Source organism: Cornus florida, unplaced genomic scaffold, assembly GCF_030987335.1.
Source record: "Cornus florida cultivar Cherokee Brave unplaced genomic scaffold, ASM3098733v1 CherokeeBrave_3.0.0_Hap2_Chr08, whole genome shotgun sequence".
Classification (NCBI taxonomy): Eukaryota; Viridiplantae; Streptophyta; class Magnoliopsida; order Cornales; family Cornaceae; genus Cornus; species Cornus florida.
This window is the reverse complement of record NW_026775578.1, coordinates 98,618,358-98,634,781: the sequence shown is the minus strand read 5'-3', so window position 1 is coordinate 98,634,781 and position 16,424 is coordinate 98,618,358. Positions and strand designations below refer to the sequence as shown.

The 16,424-nt window shown below is 33.8% G+C and overlaps 1 protein-coding gene across 2 annotated transcripts; it reads right to left on the bottom strand.

Annotated features, from left to right (window-relative positions):
• Window positions 1-1,730: 1,730 nt before the first annotated feature.
• LOC132268312 (uncharacterized) lies at window positions 1,731-14,087 on the bottom strand. 2 transcript variants are annotated; one of them, XM_059769154.1, is made up of 2 exons: window positions 13,515-14,068; window positions 1,731-2,151 (listed from the first exon to the last, which is right to left on the bottom strand). In XM_059769154.1, the coding sequence occupies exons 1-2, from the start codon at window positions 13,556-13,558 to the stop codon at window positions 1,836-1,838; spliced, it is 360 nt and encodes a 119-aa protein (XP_059625137.1). In that variant the 5' UTR covers window positions 13,559-14,068; the 3' UTR covers window positions 1,731-1,835. The 2 variants fall into 2 exon arrangements, 1 of the variants encoding a protein (XP_059625137.1); XR_009469278.1 differs by lacking the exon at window positions 1,731-2,151 and adding an exon at window positions 4,308-4,581 and having other exon boundaries at window positions 13,515-14,087.
• Window positions 14,088-16,424: the final 2,337 nt, after the last annotated feature.

Sequence of the window (16,424 nt, the reverse complement as noted above, 5' to 3'; positions counted from 1 at the left end):
CTTCCTTATTCTTTTTTAAGTGCAGCTCCTAGGATGCAGGTTTTCAGGCTCGGGATCTCCATTTCGGTCAACCAAAATGGTGCATCGGTCGACCGAAACAGTTGAGGGTGCTCGCGGGATCTTCATTTCGGTCTACCGAAATGAGGTTCGGTCGACCGAACCCCTCTTACCCTCTCAACATCTTCTCTTCGGACGTCTGAAACAGAGCTTCAGACGACCGAAGCTTTGGAGCTCATTTCGGACGACCCGAAATGAGGTTGTTTGGCAAGTTTCTTCTCTCATCCCGGATTTTGTCACCTTGAGCATACCAGTGTTCATGGGATCGTCTCTAAGTGTTACTCAAGTGTTGTAATGGTGTGTTGACCATAGAAATGTTGTGATGAACCTAGGTAACCTCGGGTTCGAGTAAGGACCCGTGTAGTGATCCGGGCCTCCAAGTCAGGGTCGTTACATGATAATCACTAATATAAAGTCAAAACTTAATTACATCAATGGAGTAATTAAATAAAATTTAATTACATAAAATTTCAATAGATCTCTAGTTTTCAAAACAACTCCAAAATTTCTCAAATTAATATATAACATAGATTAAAACAAGGCCTAATCAAATATCAAGTCCGTGATTAATTCTTCATCATATATAACCATGTGAATTAATTTTTAACTAACGAATAATTAAATTAAATCCTAGATTTCATACAAAACATGGTATACACATCAAAAAATAATAATAAATCATTCCCTACCTCACTAGAGAAGTGTCTCTCTAGAATCTAAGGCAAATCAATACAAAATGGCAAACTCTTCAAGGGTTATGTAGAGGAGGATGAGGGGAACAAAAAATATTCCAAGCTTAATGGTCGAAGGTGAGTGGAAGGGCCTCAAAAATCACTTTCAAAGCTTAAGCATCAAGCTTCTCTAATGGTGGCTAGGTTTTGTGGTGAGGAAGATGATGATATAATATGATAAAGTGTGAGTGGAGGAAATAGAAATCCTCCACTTACTATGTGATCCTACACCATAGTCAACACACACAAGTCTTAGTCAATTGCACAAAAACCCTTCTTTAAAACCATAATCCCAAAGTGGCCCAAAATTAATTGCAAGACTTAATTTTGAGCATACACTTGTCACTCATCCAAACCAACAAGTGGTCCAATCCTAGGCCAACAAATGGGTGAATCTTCACCCTCCATGTGTCAAGAGATTAAGCTTCCAAGTGGTTCCACTAAAATGTCAACAAATGTAGCAATAGGAGTGTGACACTTGTCACACTTTTCAAAAATTGCAAAAAGGTTCTTTTTTGAAAATATCTTCCAAATTTAATTGCAAAAAGGTCTCTAACATGAAAATTAATTATTTTTCGTAATTACACTAAAACCCCAAAAATTTAAGAAAATTACCAAAGGTTATGCATCCATGCCCTTTACAAGAAAAGTAAACATTTAGCATGCTTTTATACAAAAGTAAAAATGTAAATATCATAGAAATTAAATATCATGGATGCATGCAAAGCCGAAGTCAAATCCGAGGGCTAAAACTGAGGTTATGCAACAAAAAAAGAAACCGAGAAAAGACAAAAAGTGAATAGTGACGAAAAATGAAAAATGTGGAAATGACTCGGTCCTTAAAGGAAGTTGTCAATCCCAAGAAAAGAGTCTCAAAAACCATTTTCGAGCACTCGATATGACACTAAGTGACGGAAGACCAAGCACAGAAGAGAAAAGACAACAGAAAAAATTTATCCGTAAAATTTAAGTAAAAAGAAAAAGAATGAAAATGATCGGGTCATTACAATGCAACCAACCGAGGATGGACAACTGTGTCTGCCGGTGTCATGATAGCATCGATGCCCTCGGAACAAGTTTATCATAAGATCCGAACAAGCTCATCATAAGACCACTTGGTCTGGTCCAACTCGAAAAATAAATCACGGTCGAATTTGTACTTGGGTTCCAGCTTCCACCGAGATTAGGAAATAGCTGGAACCTCTCGAACAATAGGATGCTCGGCCTCCATAGAAGATGGCTCGGAATGGGCTGCTGTAGATGCAGAAGATGAAGACGACGAAGACTTTGCCTCTGGAGATGGAGGAGGCTGTGGAACTCTCTGTACTCTTTTCCTAGCAAGAGTCTTTTATCGGCGCTGCAACTGCAAAAGCAATAAGAATAAATCAGTGCACAGGTAGAGGATAAGGTAAGCAACTGATAATGAAAACACAAATCATGCCTGAATCAACTAGAAATAGAGAATAAACAAATAAGATCATGCTTGTGCAAGAAATGATTAAAAAGGCTTCACAAGTATCTCAGCTAGACAAAATAGATTAAAGCACAATAAGCAATCTCAGATATACATAATAATACAGTGCTGGCATAGAGGGCAGAAAGGTCACATTTGGAACATTTTGAGCAGAAATATGATCAACAGGACAAATATAGGCTGTGCTGTGCATAAATGATGCAACGTGCATTCACAAACCTAAAACTCATGTAGATGCTGCAATGATATGACAAGTAGACCCTAGGATGACAACGTATCAGTTCCTAAGTGAAAGTGTCTACAAGTGCAACAGTGAAGATCAAATGGATGAAACAGGATAACATGGAGCATATAATCATGGCAAATGTCAACCTAGGACTCAAGAAGTATGCATGTCATGTAATAAAGACTAAGTGGAATGTACGGTTGCAAAACACTTCAATCCAAAGCATGTCATGACAGACAAGTTCAAGAATGAATCCTTGACATAGTATGCAATGAGATGCCATATATCTGAATGATGTACAAATATCAACAGACTCTAGACAAAGAAATATCCTGTACTCTAATGTAATAAAATCAACATCCTATGATCACTTATGGCTCGTGACCCCCTCTAAGCAATAGATAAGCAGAAAAATGATCGTTTATGGCTCGCGACCCCCTTTAAGCTTAAATGAAGCAAAGAATGGTCAAATACTTGAGTTTACAAGAAGCTTACCATTGTAGAATCAAAATCAGGACCAAAAAGAACCTCGGTCATAAGCCCTTACTTGGCTCTCAGGAATGGATCACAAGTGTATAAGATCAAGTAAATGGCATTCAACAGATAAATATCCAGATAAAGCAGACATATTCCCAAACTTGGTTCAAATTGTATTTCATAATTCAAGTTAAGCTCAAGAAGTGATACCAAGGCCAAAGAACAGAAATATCATCCAAATCATGCATTTTAAATTCAAATAACCATGACACACCCCCAAACTTAGTCAAAGAGCAATTCCAAGAAGATATGTTCTGAATATGCACAAAACTATTAAAAATTGTCAATATGACATAAGTGTGTGCAAAATGGTGTATAAATAACCAACAAGTTGCAATTATTTCAAAGGGCGCACAATTATTCAAAAGAGATCACGTTTGATAAGTTTCAAAGTCATTAAGCAACAATTGAATCATTTGACTTCAAAAAGTTAGGTTGGAATGGGAATTCATCTCATTTTGCAAGAGAAGATCAAAATCATGATAAGGAAGGTCAGAAAATAACAAACTTGTGCCCTAGCATGGCAAGAATCAAGAATTGCATCACAAACAAGTTCAAAGGCACTTAGAGCATGCAAATGGATGGAAAGGAACCAAATGGAACAAGCTTCAACTCAAACAGCTGCATTTTGGTCAACTTTGGAATTACTCTACATTTTTGGGGCAAAATTAGAATTTTTTAAAACTATGGAGTTAAAACATTCAATTGCATTGTATACAAGCTTCATGACAAGAATCATGCAATGAATGAATAACAAAAGAAGGAATCATGCAACTCGACTTCTCATTTTTCAAAACAAAGTTCAAAAATTTCCTTTTTAATCATTTGAAACCCAACAAGTGTGATCACAAAGCATTTTAACATTTAAAGATCATTTTACCAAAACAATGTACTTGAATTTTGAGCATGTAACGACCCGGATTTCTTAACCCGGTGCGTTAGTGATGAACCGGAAGTTGACCCGATAACGGACCCGAAATGTGGAAGCGAAAGAAGCCAAATGACCTCAAGAGATGTACGTCATCCCTAAGGCCCCAAAATGACTCTCCATGAAGCCACGGAACTCAAATGAGCCAAGCAAATGAAGCAAGAATGCCTAAACTGAAAAGAGATGAACTAAGGGCAAAATGGTCATTTCTCACTGAAAAGGATGCCACCATGCACACAATTGGAAGGACAACGAAAAATGAACAAAATTAGACTCAAGAATCGTCTGATTCTAAGTCCGGGCAGAAAAGATATGAAATTCCAACACCCGATGCGAAAGTTATAAAGCAATGGCTTAACATTTTCTAATATTTTCATAATAAACTTTGAAAACAAAAGTGCATAGAAAATGAGATACATGTCATTGGCCTCCGGCCTCATTTCATACATGTTAAATACACTGAAAAGAGTACACTTACGTACACTTTACATATATGAATCAACGAATACAAGTTCAAACAAATAGGGCTACAAAGAGGCATCTTATGCTAACACTTGCATAAAATAGAAACTTAGAAACTGTAAGCCATCCAAGGAGCAATGGAATCTTCAAATCCTGAGTCTTGTACCTGAAATATGCCCCAGTATCATAAGGGTGAATAACATAAAGCTACTCGTAGGAGATGAGCATGCATCGACCTAGCATTTTACAATTTGATCACCTTATGGTGAAACATGTTAAAGGGGTTCATGCCACCTAACGTCTATATCAAGATGAGACCTAGGGAGCATCCTAAGCTACCTAGATCATTTATATCATAATCACATTGTTCATGCAATTCAAACAACATGGAAACATGTTATACAAGGGAACAAGATATAGATTCTCAAAGTCTTCAACTTGAAATCCAAAATACGAAAACAACAAGTGTGGGTCATGCCACCTAACGTCTATGTTCAAAATGAATCTATAAGGTCATTCCTAAACTACATTTGAACATCAAAACACAAATTATGATATCGATGCAATTTAACCAACAATGGAACTTCCAATACAACGCATGAAGCATGCTTTCACAAAGCTACATCTTAAGCTCAAAATAGGAAATCAAATAAGGAACAACAAGTTACGATATCATCTAGTTATCAACTTGAAATGAAATATGAAATCAAACAAAGTGGATACTCGGACGTCACGCCGGATCAGACCAACAACATAGTTACTTTAGGATTACTAGCCCATGGGTAACCTCCCTATGTGTGCACTAGACTATATAGAGGGACAATCCCCCGTACTAGAACTAAGTCCCGACATCCCCAAGTTTCCAAAATCAACAAATTGTGCAACAACGTATATATATCAACATGTATATACAAGATATCAACTATTTACCAAGCATAATCCAAATTTTGGAAACTTATATAATACATGCTCAAAATTCACAACTACTATGACATGTAAGATGTCAGATACAAAGTGTGCAATTCCTTACACATAGCAACAATATATTCAATAAGGAAAAACATATTCTCATGAATATAAAAATAACAACTATGTTATCCAATACTCAAAAGTAATCAAGTGAACATACATTAAATCCAAATACATGATTTAAATATAGAAACAACTTCCAAAATGTAATTAAATCCATGGAGTAATAAAGTAGAATTTAATTAAACATAAATAATTAAATTCTCTAAATTCCAAATTAATCGAAATAACCTCAATTTAATATATATTGAAAGACATGTCATGGTCATCATATATATAACATCAAATGACAAGTTAAGTGATTAAAACACTTAAAACAAAATTAATCAAGCTAATTAATTAATTTCCTCTAGATTTTTAAACAATTCCAAATGCCCTCAATTTAATTTATGTTAGAGAACATGCCAAGGCCTATTTAAATACCACATTACAACTTGATTTAATGCTTGATACAACCATGTGAATTAAACTTTCACTAAAGATAAATATTAAATAAAAGTTGTAATTCTTAATCAAATGATCCAAATTTAATATATGTTAACCAACATATCTAAGCATAATTTCCTAACATGTTACAATTCAAATCAAAGTTATACATCATCATAAATTTTAAATCTTATACAAAGAAATAAAAATTACTAACTTTCTAGATTTGATACAAGGCATACATATATGTTGTATAATCATGGCAAACACACAATACAACACACAAATAATCCTAAAACATTCCCTATCTCAATTGGAATAAAAATCCCAATTACCACCGAAATGAAATCACCCCAAATTTTCGGTCCGCAAAACAAATTTTTCAGCTTGCTACCTTCAACTTGTAAAATTCATAAAAAATTCAATTCTAACCCAAATTGAATGAATCTAAAGCCCAATGAAAGCTTAAACACTTTAATTTGATAATATCAATTTAGTTTAACAAAATATTTTCCCAATTAAAATAGTTTTGCCCCACAACTTTGAAACAATTTCTGCCCAGAAAACACATTTTCAGCCCGTAGCTTCCAACTTTGAAAATTCATGAAAAATTCATTTGACATCCAAATTGGGCAAACCTAATTTATTTTGGAAGGAAACATATGAGAGTGTAAAATTGAAAATTTAAGCCATGATCCAATGTCAAAAGGTTAGTGAAATAAATCATCTAAAAATATGTTTTCCAGCTGCAATAAAAACATGGATAACAGATAGTTTCGTATTTTTAAAAAAAATTATAAATGCTCTAAAATCGTAAAAAAATTCTGAGTAGTGTAAAACCCATGGAGAAAGTTCCAGTAAAAATTTCAAGGCAATTGAAGCATCAAAACTTTATATAAAAAATTCATTTCCGGACTGAAAAGGAAAAGCTTCAAATTTCCAACAATTAGCTTGCAACTTCAAAAATTCATAACCAATTCATTTTAAATCCAAATTATGTGAAACCAAAACTAAATGAAAGCTAATTGAGTATATTTTCATATTCTATATTTAATTTGATAAGATTAATTTCAAGTTAAAACAGTTTAAGGGCAAAATACAAGTCATTCTCTTCCATGCATATAAAACACTCAATAATGACATAAAAATACTTCAAAATAATAGATCAATACCTCACTAGAGAATTGAATCTCTAGATACCAAAGAAAAACTAAGAGTTAGGCTAGATCCTTCAAAGGTTTTGAAGAAGAGGATGATGGGAATAAAAAGTATTCTAAGTTCAAAGTTCTAAGGTGAGTGAAAGGGCACCAAAAATGAAGTCAAAACTACTAGTCAAGCTTTTCTCCAATGGTGGCTTCCTTAGGGTTCTTGAGAGGAAAGTGATGAATGAATTAAAATGTGTAAACCCTAAGCTAAATTGGTGGGCTTCTCTACTCACTAGGTGCTCTTGCACTACCTCTCACACACACATTAATGCAAGACCAAATGTGAGTCCTACATTTGTCATGAATCCAAGTAAGCTTCCAAGATTAAATATTAACCCTACACTTGTCAACCATCCATGCCAACAAGTACACCAATCCTAGGATAACAAGTGTGTGAATCTCCAACCTCCATGTGTCATGAGATTAAGCCTCTAAGTGGTTCCACCACAAAATCAACAAGTGGCACCATAGGAATGTGACACTTGTCACATTTTTCGAAAATTGTAAAAAGGTCCTTTTTGAAAATATCTTCCAATTTAATTTGCAAAATGGTCCCTAAGACGAAAAATAATTACTTTACTTAATTACCCAAAAACCTCTCAAGTTATGGATAATTGCAAAAAGTCTTGTTTTCATGGCTTTTACAAAGAAAGTAAGCATTTAATATGCATTTCTACAAAAGTAAAAATGTAGATGTCATGAAATTTAAATATCATGAACGTATACAAAACCAGAATCAAATCCGAGCACAAAAAATGAGGTTATGCAAGTAAAAGTGAAAAACGAGAAGGGGACAAAATAAGGAAAAGACAAAAAATGAATAGTGTTTAAAAACAAAAAAAATGTGGAAATGACTCGGTCCTCAAAAGAAGTTGTCAATCCAAAGGAAAGAGTATCAGAAACCATTTTCGAGCACTCGAGACGACACTAAGAGGTAGAAATCGAACCCGAAAAGGAAAAGATAATGAAAAAAAAATTTATCTGCAAAATTTGAAGAAAAATGGAAAAGGAAGAAAATGACCAGGTCATTACAGAGCAAAAGGCAATTGGAACTCAAAACTTTTCAAAGAGGTCCATTTGAAACATTTTTATGCATTTGAGACAAGACTTTGCATTTTCAAATTCAAAAGCACAAAATTTCAAGTCAAGCCATTCTTCCAAGCAATTAAGGCAACTTAAAACATATCCATACATTTCATAATTAAAACAATCAAATGAAACAAGTTGGATTATGATCTGTAATGACCCGGTCATTTTCATTCCTTTCCTTTTCTCGGATTTTCACGGATATTTTTTTCCGTTGATCTTTTCCTTTCTGAGTTCGGTTTCTCGTCACTTAGTGTCATCTTGAGTACTCGAGAATGGTTTCTGAGACTCTTTTCGGTGGATTGACGACTTCCTTTGAGGACCGAGTCATTTTCACATTTTCACTTTTGTGACACTATTCACTTTCATCTTTTTCTCGGTTATCACTTTGTTAGCATAACCTCACTTTTCGTGTTCGGATTTGATTCCGGTTTTGCATGCATCCACGATATTTAAAATCCATACTATGTGTATTTTCACTTTTATAGAAAAGCATGCTAAGTGCTTACTTTTCTTGTAAAGGGTATAGATGCATAACTTTTTTGTAATTTACTAAACTTTAGGGATTTTTGTGTAATTACTGTAAAGTAATTATTTTTCGTCTTAGGGACCATTTTGCAATTTAATTTGGAAGATATTTTCAAAAAGGATTTTTTTGTAATTTCCGGAAAGTATGACAAGTGTCACACTCTCATTGGTCCACTTGTTGTGATATGTGTAGAAACATTTTGAGGCCTTGGATGAGGACATGTGGAGGGTAGAGATTAACCACTTGTTGGCCTAGGATTGGTGCACTTGTTGGCTTGGATGGTTGACAAGTGTAGGCTTGAGATTTAGCCTAGGATGGAGCCTTGGATTTGTGACAAGTGTAGGCTCACAATTTGATCTTGCATTAGTGTGTGTGTGTAAGGTAGTGTAATAGCACATAGTGAGTGGAGGATCTCTATCCCCTCCACTCACATTTCATCCTCATCATTTTTCATTTCCTCCCTCTCTTGTAAAGAAAACCCTAACCTCCATGGATGGAGCCTAAAGCCTTAAGCTTTGACCTTGATTTTTGAGAGCCTTCTATTGATTTCCAAGCTTGAACTTGGGAATACATTTTGTTCCCCTCATCTTCTCCTTCATAACCTAGAAGGGTTTTCCATTTTGTGTTGATTTTGCCTTGGATTCTAGAGAGACACTTCTCTAGTGAGGTAGGGAATGTTATAGGGTTATATGTTTGTTGTCTTGCATGTTTTTTATGCTTATACAACTTGTATGCATGTAGTGTATTAATTTGAGAAATTATGATTAATGGTAGTTTGCTTATAACTCATTTTAGACTTGGTAAATGGCATGGCCATGAGTTGATCTTTGATATATATTAATTTGGATTGATTTAGATGAGTTTTCAAATCTAGAGAATAAATGGATTTAATTTGATTTAAATTATAGTAAATTGTGTTTTGCTTGTAATCCATCTTAGACTAGATATATGGTATGACCATGACTTAGTGCTTGATATAAATTAATTTGAGATCATTTGGACAACTTTTGAAATCTAGAGATTTAATTGATTTAAATTAATTAAATTCTATTTGATGATATCTTGCTTATTTTGCACTTTTGATATGATATATGTAAAGACCATGATATGTTGCTTAACATATATTAATTTGAGGTTATTTGAAATCTAGAGAATTTAATCACCTTGTTTAATTAAATTCTATCTAATGGCTCCGTGGATCTATTGGTATTTTAGAAGTTGTTTCTATATTCAAATCATAGACTTGAACTTGTTATGTATTCACTTGATTGTGTTTTGAGCATTGGACAACTTTGTTGTTATATTTATATTCATGAGAACATGTTTTCTTTATAGAATATATTGATGCCATGTGTAGTGAATTGCACACTTTGTAATTAACATTATGTATGTCATTTTAGAATTGAAACTCTAAGGCATGGATTGTGTGGTTTCAACCTACTTGTGCATGCAAGGTGTTTTCATGCATTATATAAGTTATGTATAAGTTGCGAACTTATTTGGTTTAATTTTGGAATATTGGAACATTGTTGAGTTAAGATGGCTAAGGTTTGGCTCTAGTACAGGGACGTGAGTCCTCTAAGTCATTGAGGTAGTGCGCACTTAGGGTGGTCTTCCCTGCGGGTTAGTGCCCGGAATAACCATTGAGATCTCGGCAGAATTCCGAGCTTAGATGTCCAAGTCTTCCATTATTTGTTTTCGCATTCAATTCCAAGTTAACAATCATATTTATATTGTAACTTGTGGTTTTAGTTATTGGCGATTTTGATGTTGTTAAGTACATCCATATTAAATTGATATATTTAGTTGATTTCACACTTTTAGATTTCTAGTTGATAACCTAGAGAACCTATGTCTTGATGTGTGGTATTAGATATTCTAATTATGCTAAATTTTTATATTTAGTTGATGTTGCATTTTAAACTTCAAGTTGATTACCTTGAGAATCTATATGTTGTTGCTTTGTGTAAGCATGCTCCTATGTTGTTGCTTTATGTAAGCATGACCCTATGTTGCTAAAATTGCATGAATGAGGTGATTGATGCTAGAAATAATCCTAGGTAGCTAGGATGCTCCTTGAGTCTCACCTTTGACATAGACGTTAGGTGGAATGAATCACAATAATTAAATCATGCAAACTTGTAAAACGTAGGTCGATGCATGCTCATTTCCTACGAGTAGCTTTATGTTACTCACCCCTACGATACTGGGGGATATTTCAGGTACAAGAATCAAGGTTGCAATTCTCGTCATGCTTGGATGATTGGTGGACTTGAAGATTTTCATTTCTTGTAAAGGTTGGCTTGAAAAGCCATTTGTAGCCTTATATGTCAAAAAATGTATATTTGAATTTAAACATGTAATGTGCATATGAGTGTACTCCTTACAATGTATTTGACATGTATAAGATGAGGTCGAAGGCCAATGACATGTATTTGTATTCTATGTAGTTTTGACTTCATGAAATATCATGAGAATAATGAAAAAATGTTAAGTTTTGTCTCACTATGTTTGCATCGGGTGTGGGAGTTCCGTTTTGATTCTTCCATAGGATCTCATTAATCATGCATGAAGTGTGGCCAAGGGCCAAAGGGTAATTTCCAACCATTTGCTAATTTTGGTTTTCAAAATTTCCATTTCAAATTCATTTTCGCCTTTTTGGCCGTCAGGGGGTTGGATTTTGCATCGGTCGTTTTCTGGAGCCGCGGACCATTTCCGCGCGCTCAAAATCACTTATTAGGTTTGCGTGCATATTCGTTTCAGCCTAGAAGTGCATTTGGGGTCAAAAGTATGTTTGGTGCAAACTTACATTTTTTTGCCGTTTTGAGCCTAAACTGAGCATAAGAGCATTTTGAGGTTTTCACTTGAAAAATAAAGTTTTCTTTTGGCATGGTTGGCTAGGAAACATGATTTTGAGGGTAGTTTCTTCTTTGTGTTTTTCTCAAAAAGGCCCAGAAAGTTCTCAAAATTGCATTTCAAGTCAGCATTTTAGGAGCAGCCTACAGGAGTTTGAGCGCTCTAAATAGGGAGTTCGAGCGCTAGAACTTTGGGCAGATTTCTTAGGGCAATTTTCGAGCACTCAAAGTCCTTGTTCGAGTGCTCGAAGTACTGTTCACGGGTGTGTGTGTCTTGGTTCAGCACTGCACCTCCGACTTCAAATCATCATATCTTCTTCGTTTTAACTCCGAATTGGTCCGTTCTTGAATCTAAATTGATTGCGTCGAAATAAGCTTTCCAATGCTACTAATTAGAGTTTAAGATTATTCTTGAGGCTCAAGTTATTCAAGTTTTAGTAAGGTAGTGTCTGTTTTTGGTTCGAACCGGGATAGGGTTTCCCTTCTTTCGACTTCAGAACTTGATATCTTTGTCGTCCGGACTCCGAATCAAGTGATTCTTGAGTCTATCCTTATTAATTTTTCGTTGTCTTTTCAATGGTGTGCACAGTGGCACCCATTTTAGTGTGGAATGATCATTTTGCCCCTAGGTTCATTCTAATCCGTTTTTTAAATGTTGCTTCCGTATTTTCTTCCTTTGGGTTTCGTGACCTCGTTGAGGGTCACATTGGTGTCTTAGAGGAGTGTTGTATCTCTAGAGACCATTGTTCTATCTTTTGCTTCCACATTTTTGATCCGTTTTGGGTCATCACAGGACACACTAGGTTGAAAAATCCAGGGTCGTCATATGATCACAAAAATTCAAATTTTTCAATGCCTTTACAAGTTCAAAATGTCAAGAATATTTCAAGTTCAAAAAGTGTCCATTTTCAATCCATTTCTTCCAAAAATAAAATCAAAATCATTTTGAGAAGTAAGTTTCCATTTCAAATTCCGAAACAAACTTTCCAAATTCATGACATTCAAATTTCAAATCCATTCAAGAATCACAAGACAACTTTCAATTCAATTAAAAAATCTAACTTTAAATTCTCTTTTGCAATTTCCCTTTTTCAATTCAAACCTGCAAAAGTTAACTAATTGCCAATTAGAGAATGTAAGACCACAACACAAGTTCAATTTAAAAAATAAAAAAATAAAATAAAATAAAAAAATTCGGCATGGGTTCCCCTTAAAATATGCATTTCACAAATTTCAAGAAAGGCAAATAATCATGCATATATTTAGTCAAACAATTCTCAAGCATTCACATAGTTCAATCATGGCAAAATCTTAAGTTCTATTCAACACGGTAAAAGGGACACCGCCCACAATCAAAATCTATATTCAATAATTGCCCATTCTCCTTCTACACTACACTACCATACTCCATTCTTCATCAATGTTTTTCCATCCTCCATTCAACCAAAAACAAAGTAAGCAACAGTTACAATCCAAAGGTCATTGTTTTTGCAAATTTTTCATTATATATTTTTAATTTTGATTTTGATTTTTCAATTCAAATGTATATGAAAAATTAAAAAAATGGAAAATAGAAAATGGTATATATATATATATATATATTTTTTTTTAATTTTGATTTTTCCATCCTCCATTCAACCAAAAACAAAGTAAGCAACAGTTACAATCCAAAGGTCATTGTTTTTGCAAATTTTTCATTATATATTTTTAATTTTGATTTTGATTTTTCAATTCAAATGTATATGAAAAATTAAAAAAATGGAAAATAGAAAATGGTATATATATATATATATATATATATATATATATACCATTTTCTATTTTCCATTTTTTTAATTTTTCATATACATAGAATATTCACAAAAATAAAAATCAACAATAAAAATTAAACAAAAATGAAAATAAAAAATAAAGAAAATAAATGAAATACAATAAGATAAAAATTTAAAAAAAATGCAAATCAACTTACCCAGGCCAAAGATTGGAAGAGGGAGTGAAGAGAGAGAAACTCATGAGGAATCGAAGCTTTTCGGCTTTACCGTGAACGGAGAAGATGACCGGAGACTCGCCTGAGTCTTGCCAAATTTTTTAGAAAATCGTCAGAGCTTGGAACGAACTCTCCTTGGCCTAAATCGGCTGAAGAAGATAGGTAGAAGAGAATCCAAGAGAGAAAAGAGAGGTTGATACCGGTTTTGGCCACTCTTGGGCAAGAATGGGTTCCTTGGGCTCGTGGGCAAGAGAGGAGAAGAGGGTTGGGGTTGGTGGTCTCGCGATTGTGGGGTAGGGGAGATCAAGAGATGAAGATTGAGAGAAGAGATAAGAGGGAGAGTTTGAGAAATCGGGGAGAGAGAAGAGGGGTTTGGCTGAGAGAGAAGAGAAATGGAGGAAGAGAGAGAAAGAAAGAAAAAAAAGAAAAAGAAAAATAAGGAGAAAAAGGAAAAATAAAATAAAATAAAAATTAGGGTTTAGGGTGGAAGATGAACGGCCAAAGCATTTTCTAGAATTTCAAAAGACACATTTTCAATCGATCGAAGGACTTCGATCGATTGAACACTTAGCTTCGATCAATTCAAATGGATTTCGATTGATTGAGATGGATTTCGATCGATCGGATTGGAAGGTGAAAAGTGTAATACCTCTATATTTTAGAGTAATTATTTAATTGAATTAATTGTCTTTAAATGAATTTAATGGATTTATTTATTTTAAATTAATTATTTGTTTACTTGTTTATTTGATTTATTGGTATGATGATGTACTTGATTGTTGATTGATTTGTTGGTGTGTTGATTTTTATTTGTATAGTATGACTTGGTTGTTCATTTTTATTTGATTATATGCTACATGTATTTAGTTGTTTTAATATTAAGTGTTTATTTATTTAAATTTAATGGATTGGGTTTGGATTATTTGGACCAAAGGATTTGGATCTTGGATTGGAGAATGAAACCTTAAAGGATTTGGGATGGTTTAAAGGCCCATGGATTTATGCATGAGTGTGTGTATATATATATATATATATATTTATATATTTATAGTAAGTATATATGTATAGGACTTTATGCATATATATGGTAAGTATAGTTAAAAAGGATTTATAAATATATATATATATTTATATTTATATGTTTTATGTATATTAATATAGTTGGAGTCCTACATGAAGGAGGATTTTAATTTGCAATATATATTATTTATTTATTTATATTTATATGTGTCATGTATATGAATATAACTAGAGTCCTACATGGTAGAGGATTTGAATTAGCAATATATATTATTTATTTTTATTGTGTGAGGAATATATATATATATATATATATATATATATATATATATATATATATATATCATAAATAATTTTATATATATATAATATAATATATGTGTATATATTTTATTTACGGTTATTATTATTTTTATTTGGGTAATCATACTAGGAATAGGATTAGGGTATTAGTGTGTATAAATATACACATAAGGTTATATTGTTAAAAGGTTTTTCACGTTAGAAAAAAAATAAGAGAAGCAGAGAAAAAGAAGAAGGGAAGTCTAACAACGAGAGGGCCGGATCAAAGAAAGAGGACGTCGTATTTAGAAGAAACTGTTGGAAACGGGGGCATTAAAAACATAAACTTTGGATGAGATTTGAAATAGATTCCGCTAATAATTTTTTACGGATCTCTAGACAAGCGCGTTTCTCTCCGCAAGGAGATGAACGTGGTATATTTACTTTCTGAAATCCATTTCCGGATGAATGAGAAATTAGCTCCAAAGTGTGGTGTTTTGATAAGCCTAAATGGGTATGCAAAATGTGGGAAGTGTTTGTCCCACATGGAAAAAATGTTGAAACAAATTGAAATTTAAATAAGCTGAGTTTAGGATTTGGGCTTGGGCTTGGGCCTAATTGTAAAGTCCAGATTATTCTTTTTTTTTTGAATTTTGGATTGGGCCTAATTTTGGGCTGGACTTATTTAAATGGGTTTCACAAATGAGTGGGTTTTTTGGGTGGTTGGCTTTTTAATTAAAAAAAAAAAAAAATACTTTTTAGTTTTTCTAAAAGGTTACACCTTTTAAATTAAAAAACCATATTTTAGTTTTTCTAAAGGGTTACACCTTTTAAATTAAAAAACCACTTTTTAGTTTTTTTTTCAAAGGGTTACACCTTTTTCCGAACCATCATAACCCATGGTTGCACCCACTCGAAAAGACACCAATGAAACCATTGCAACCTATTGGAATGGATGTGTCTATTGGTGAACAGACACCATGTGAACCATTGCAACCATTAGAATGGATGTGTCTATTGGTGAACAGATACCACGTGAACCATTGCAACCTATTAGAATAGATGTGTCTAGTGGTGAACAGACACCATGTGAACCATTACAACCTATTGCAATGGTTATGTCCAATAATGAAGAGATACACCCAATCCGAAAAGGTATATCTGTTTCTATAAATACCCCCCTTTGGATCATTTGCAATTAGTTCATTTTCATTTTCTTCTATCTCCCTCTCTAGACTTGAACCCAACCCAAGTGGGTTCAAACCATAGGTTAAGTGGTCCGAACCACTTAGACCCTAATCCAATTTCATCGACCCATATTAAGATTGGTTCGAACCATTTGATTCGAATTGCATCCAGTTCAGCATTTATATAGCATAGATGCATTTTTGAGTCAGAGAGAGTATTACACGGAGGAGGTTCGCCGTATCCACGAGTTTGTAATGCTGCTACTGGTGGATGTAGACCGTTGTATCCTGGGAGATAGACGCCACTGAGTCCGTTAGCACCATAGCGGGGCAAATCTGTCTTAAGGACATAGTATTCAATACTAGCCTCGGTCCAGGTTCTTTATTGATTATTATGATTTTA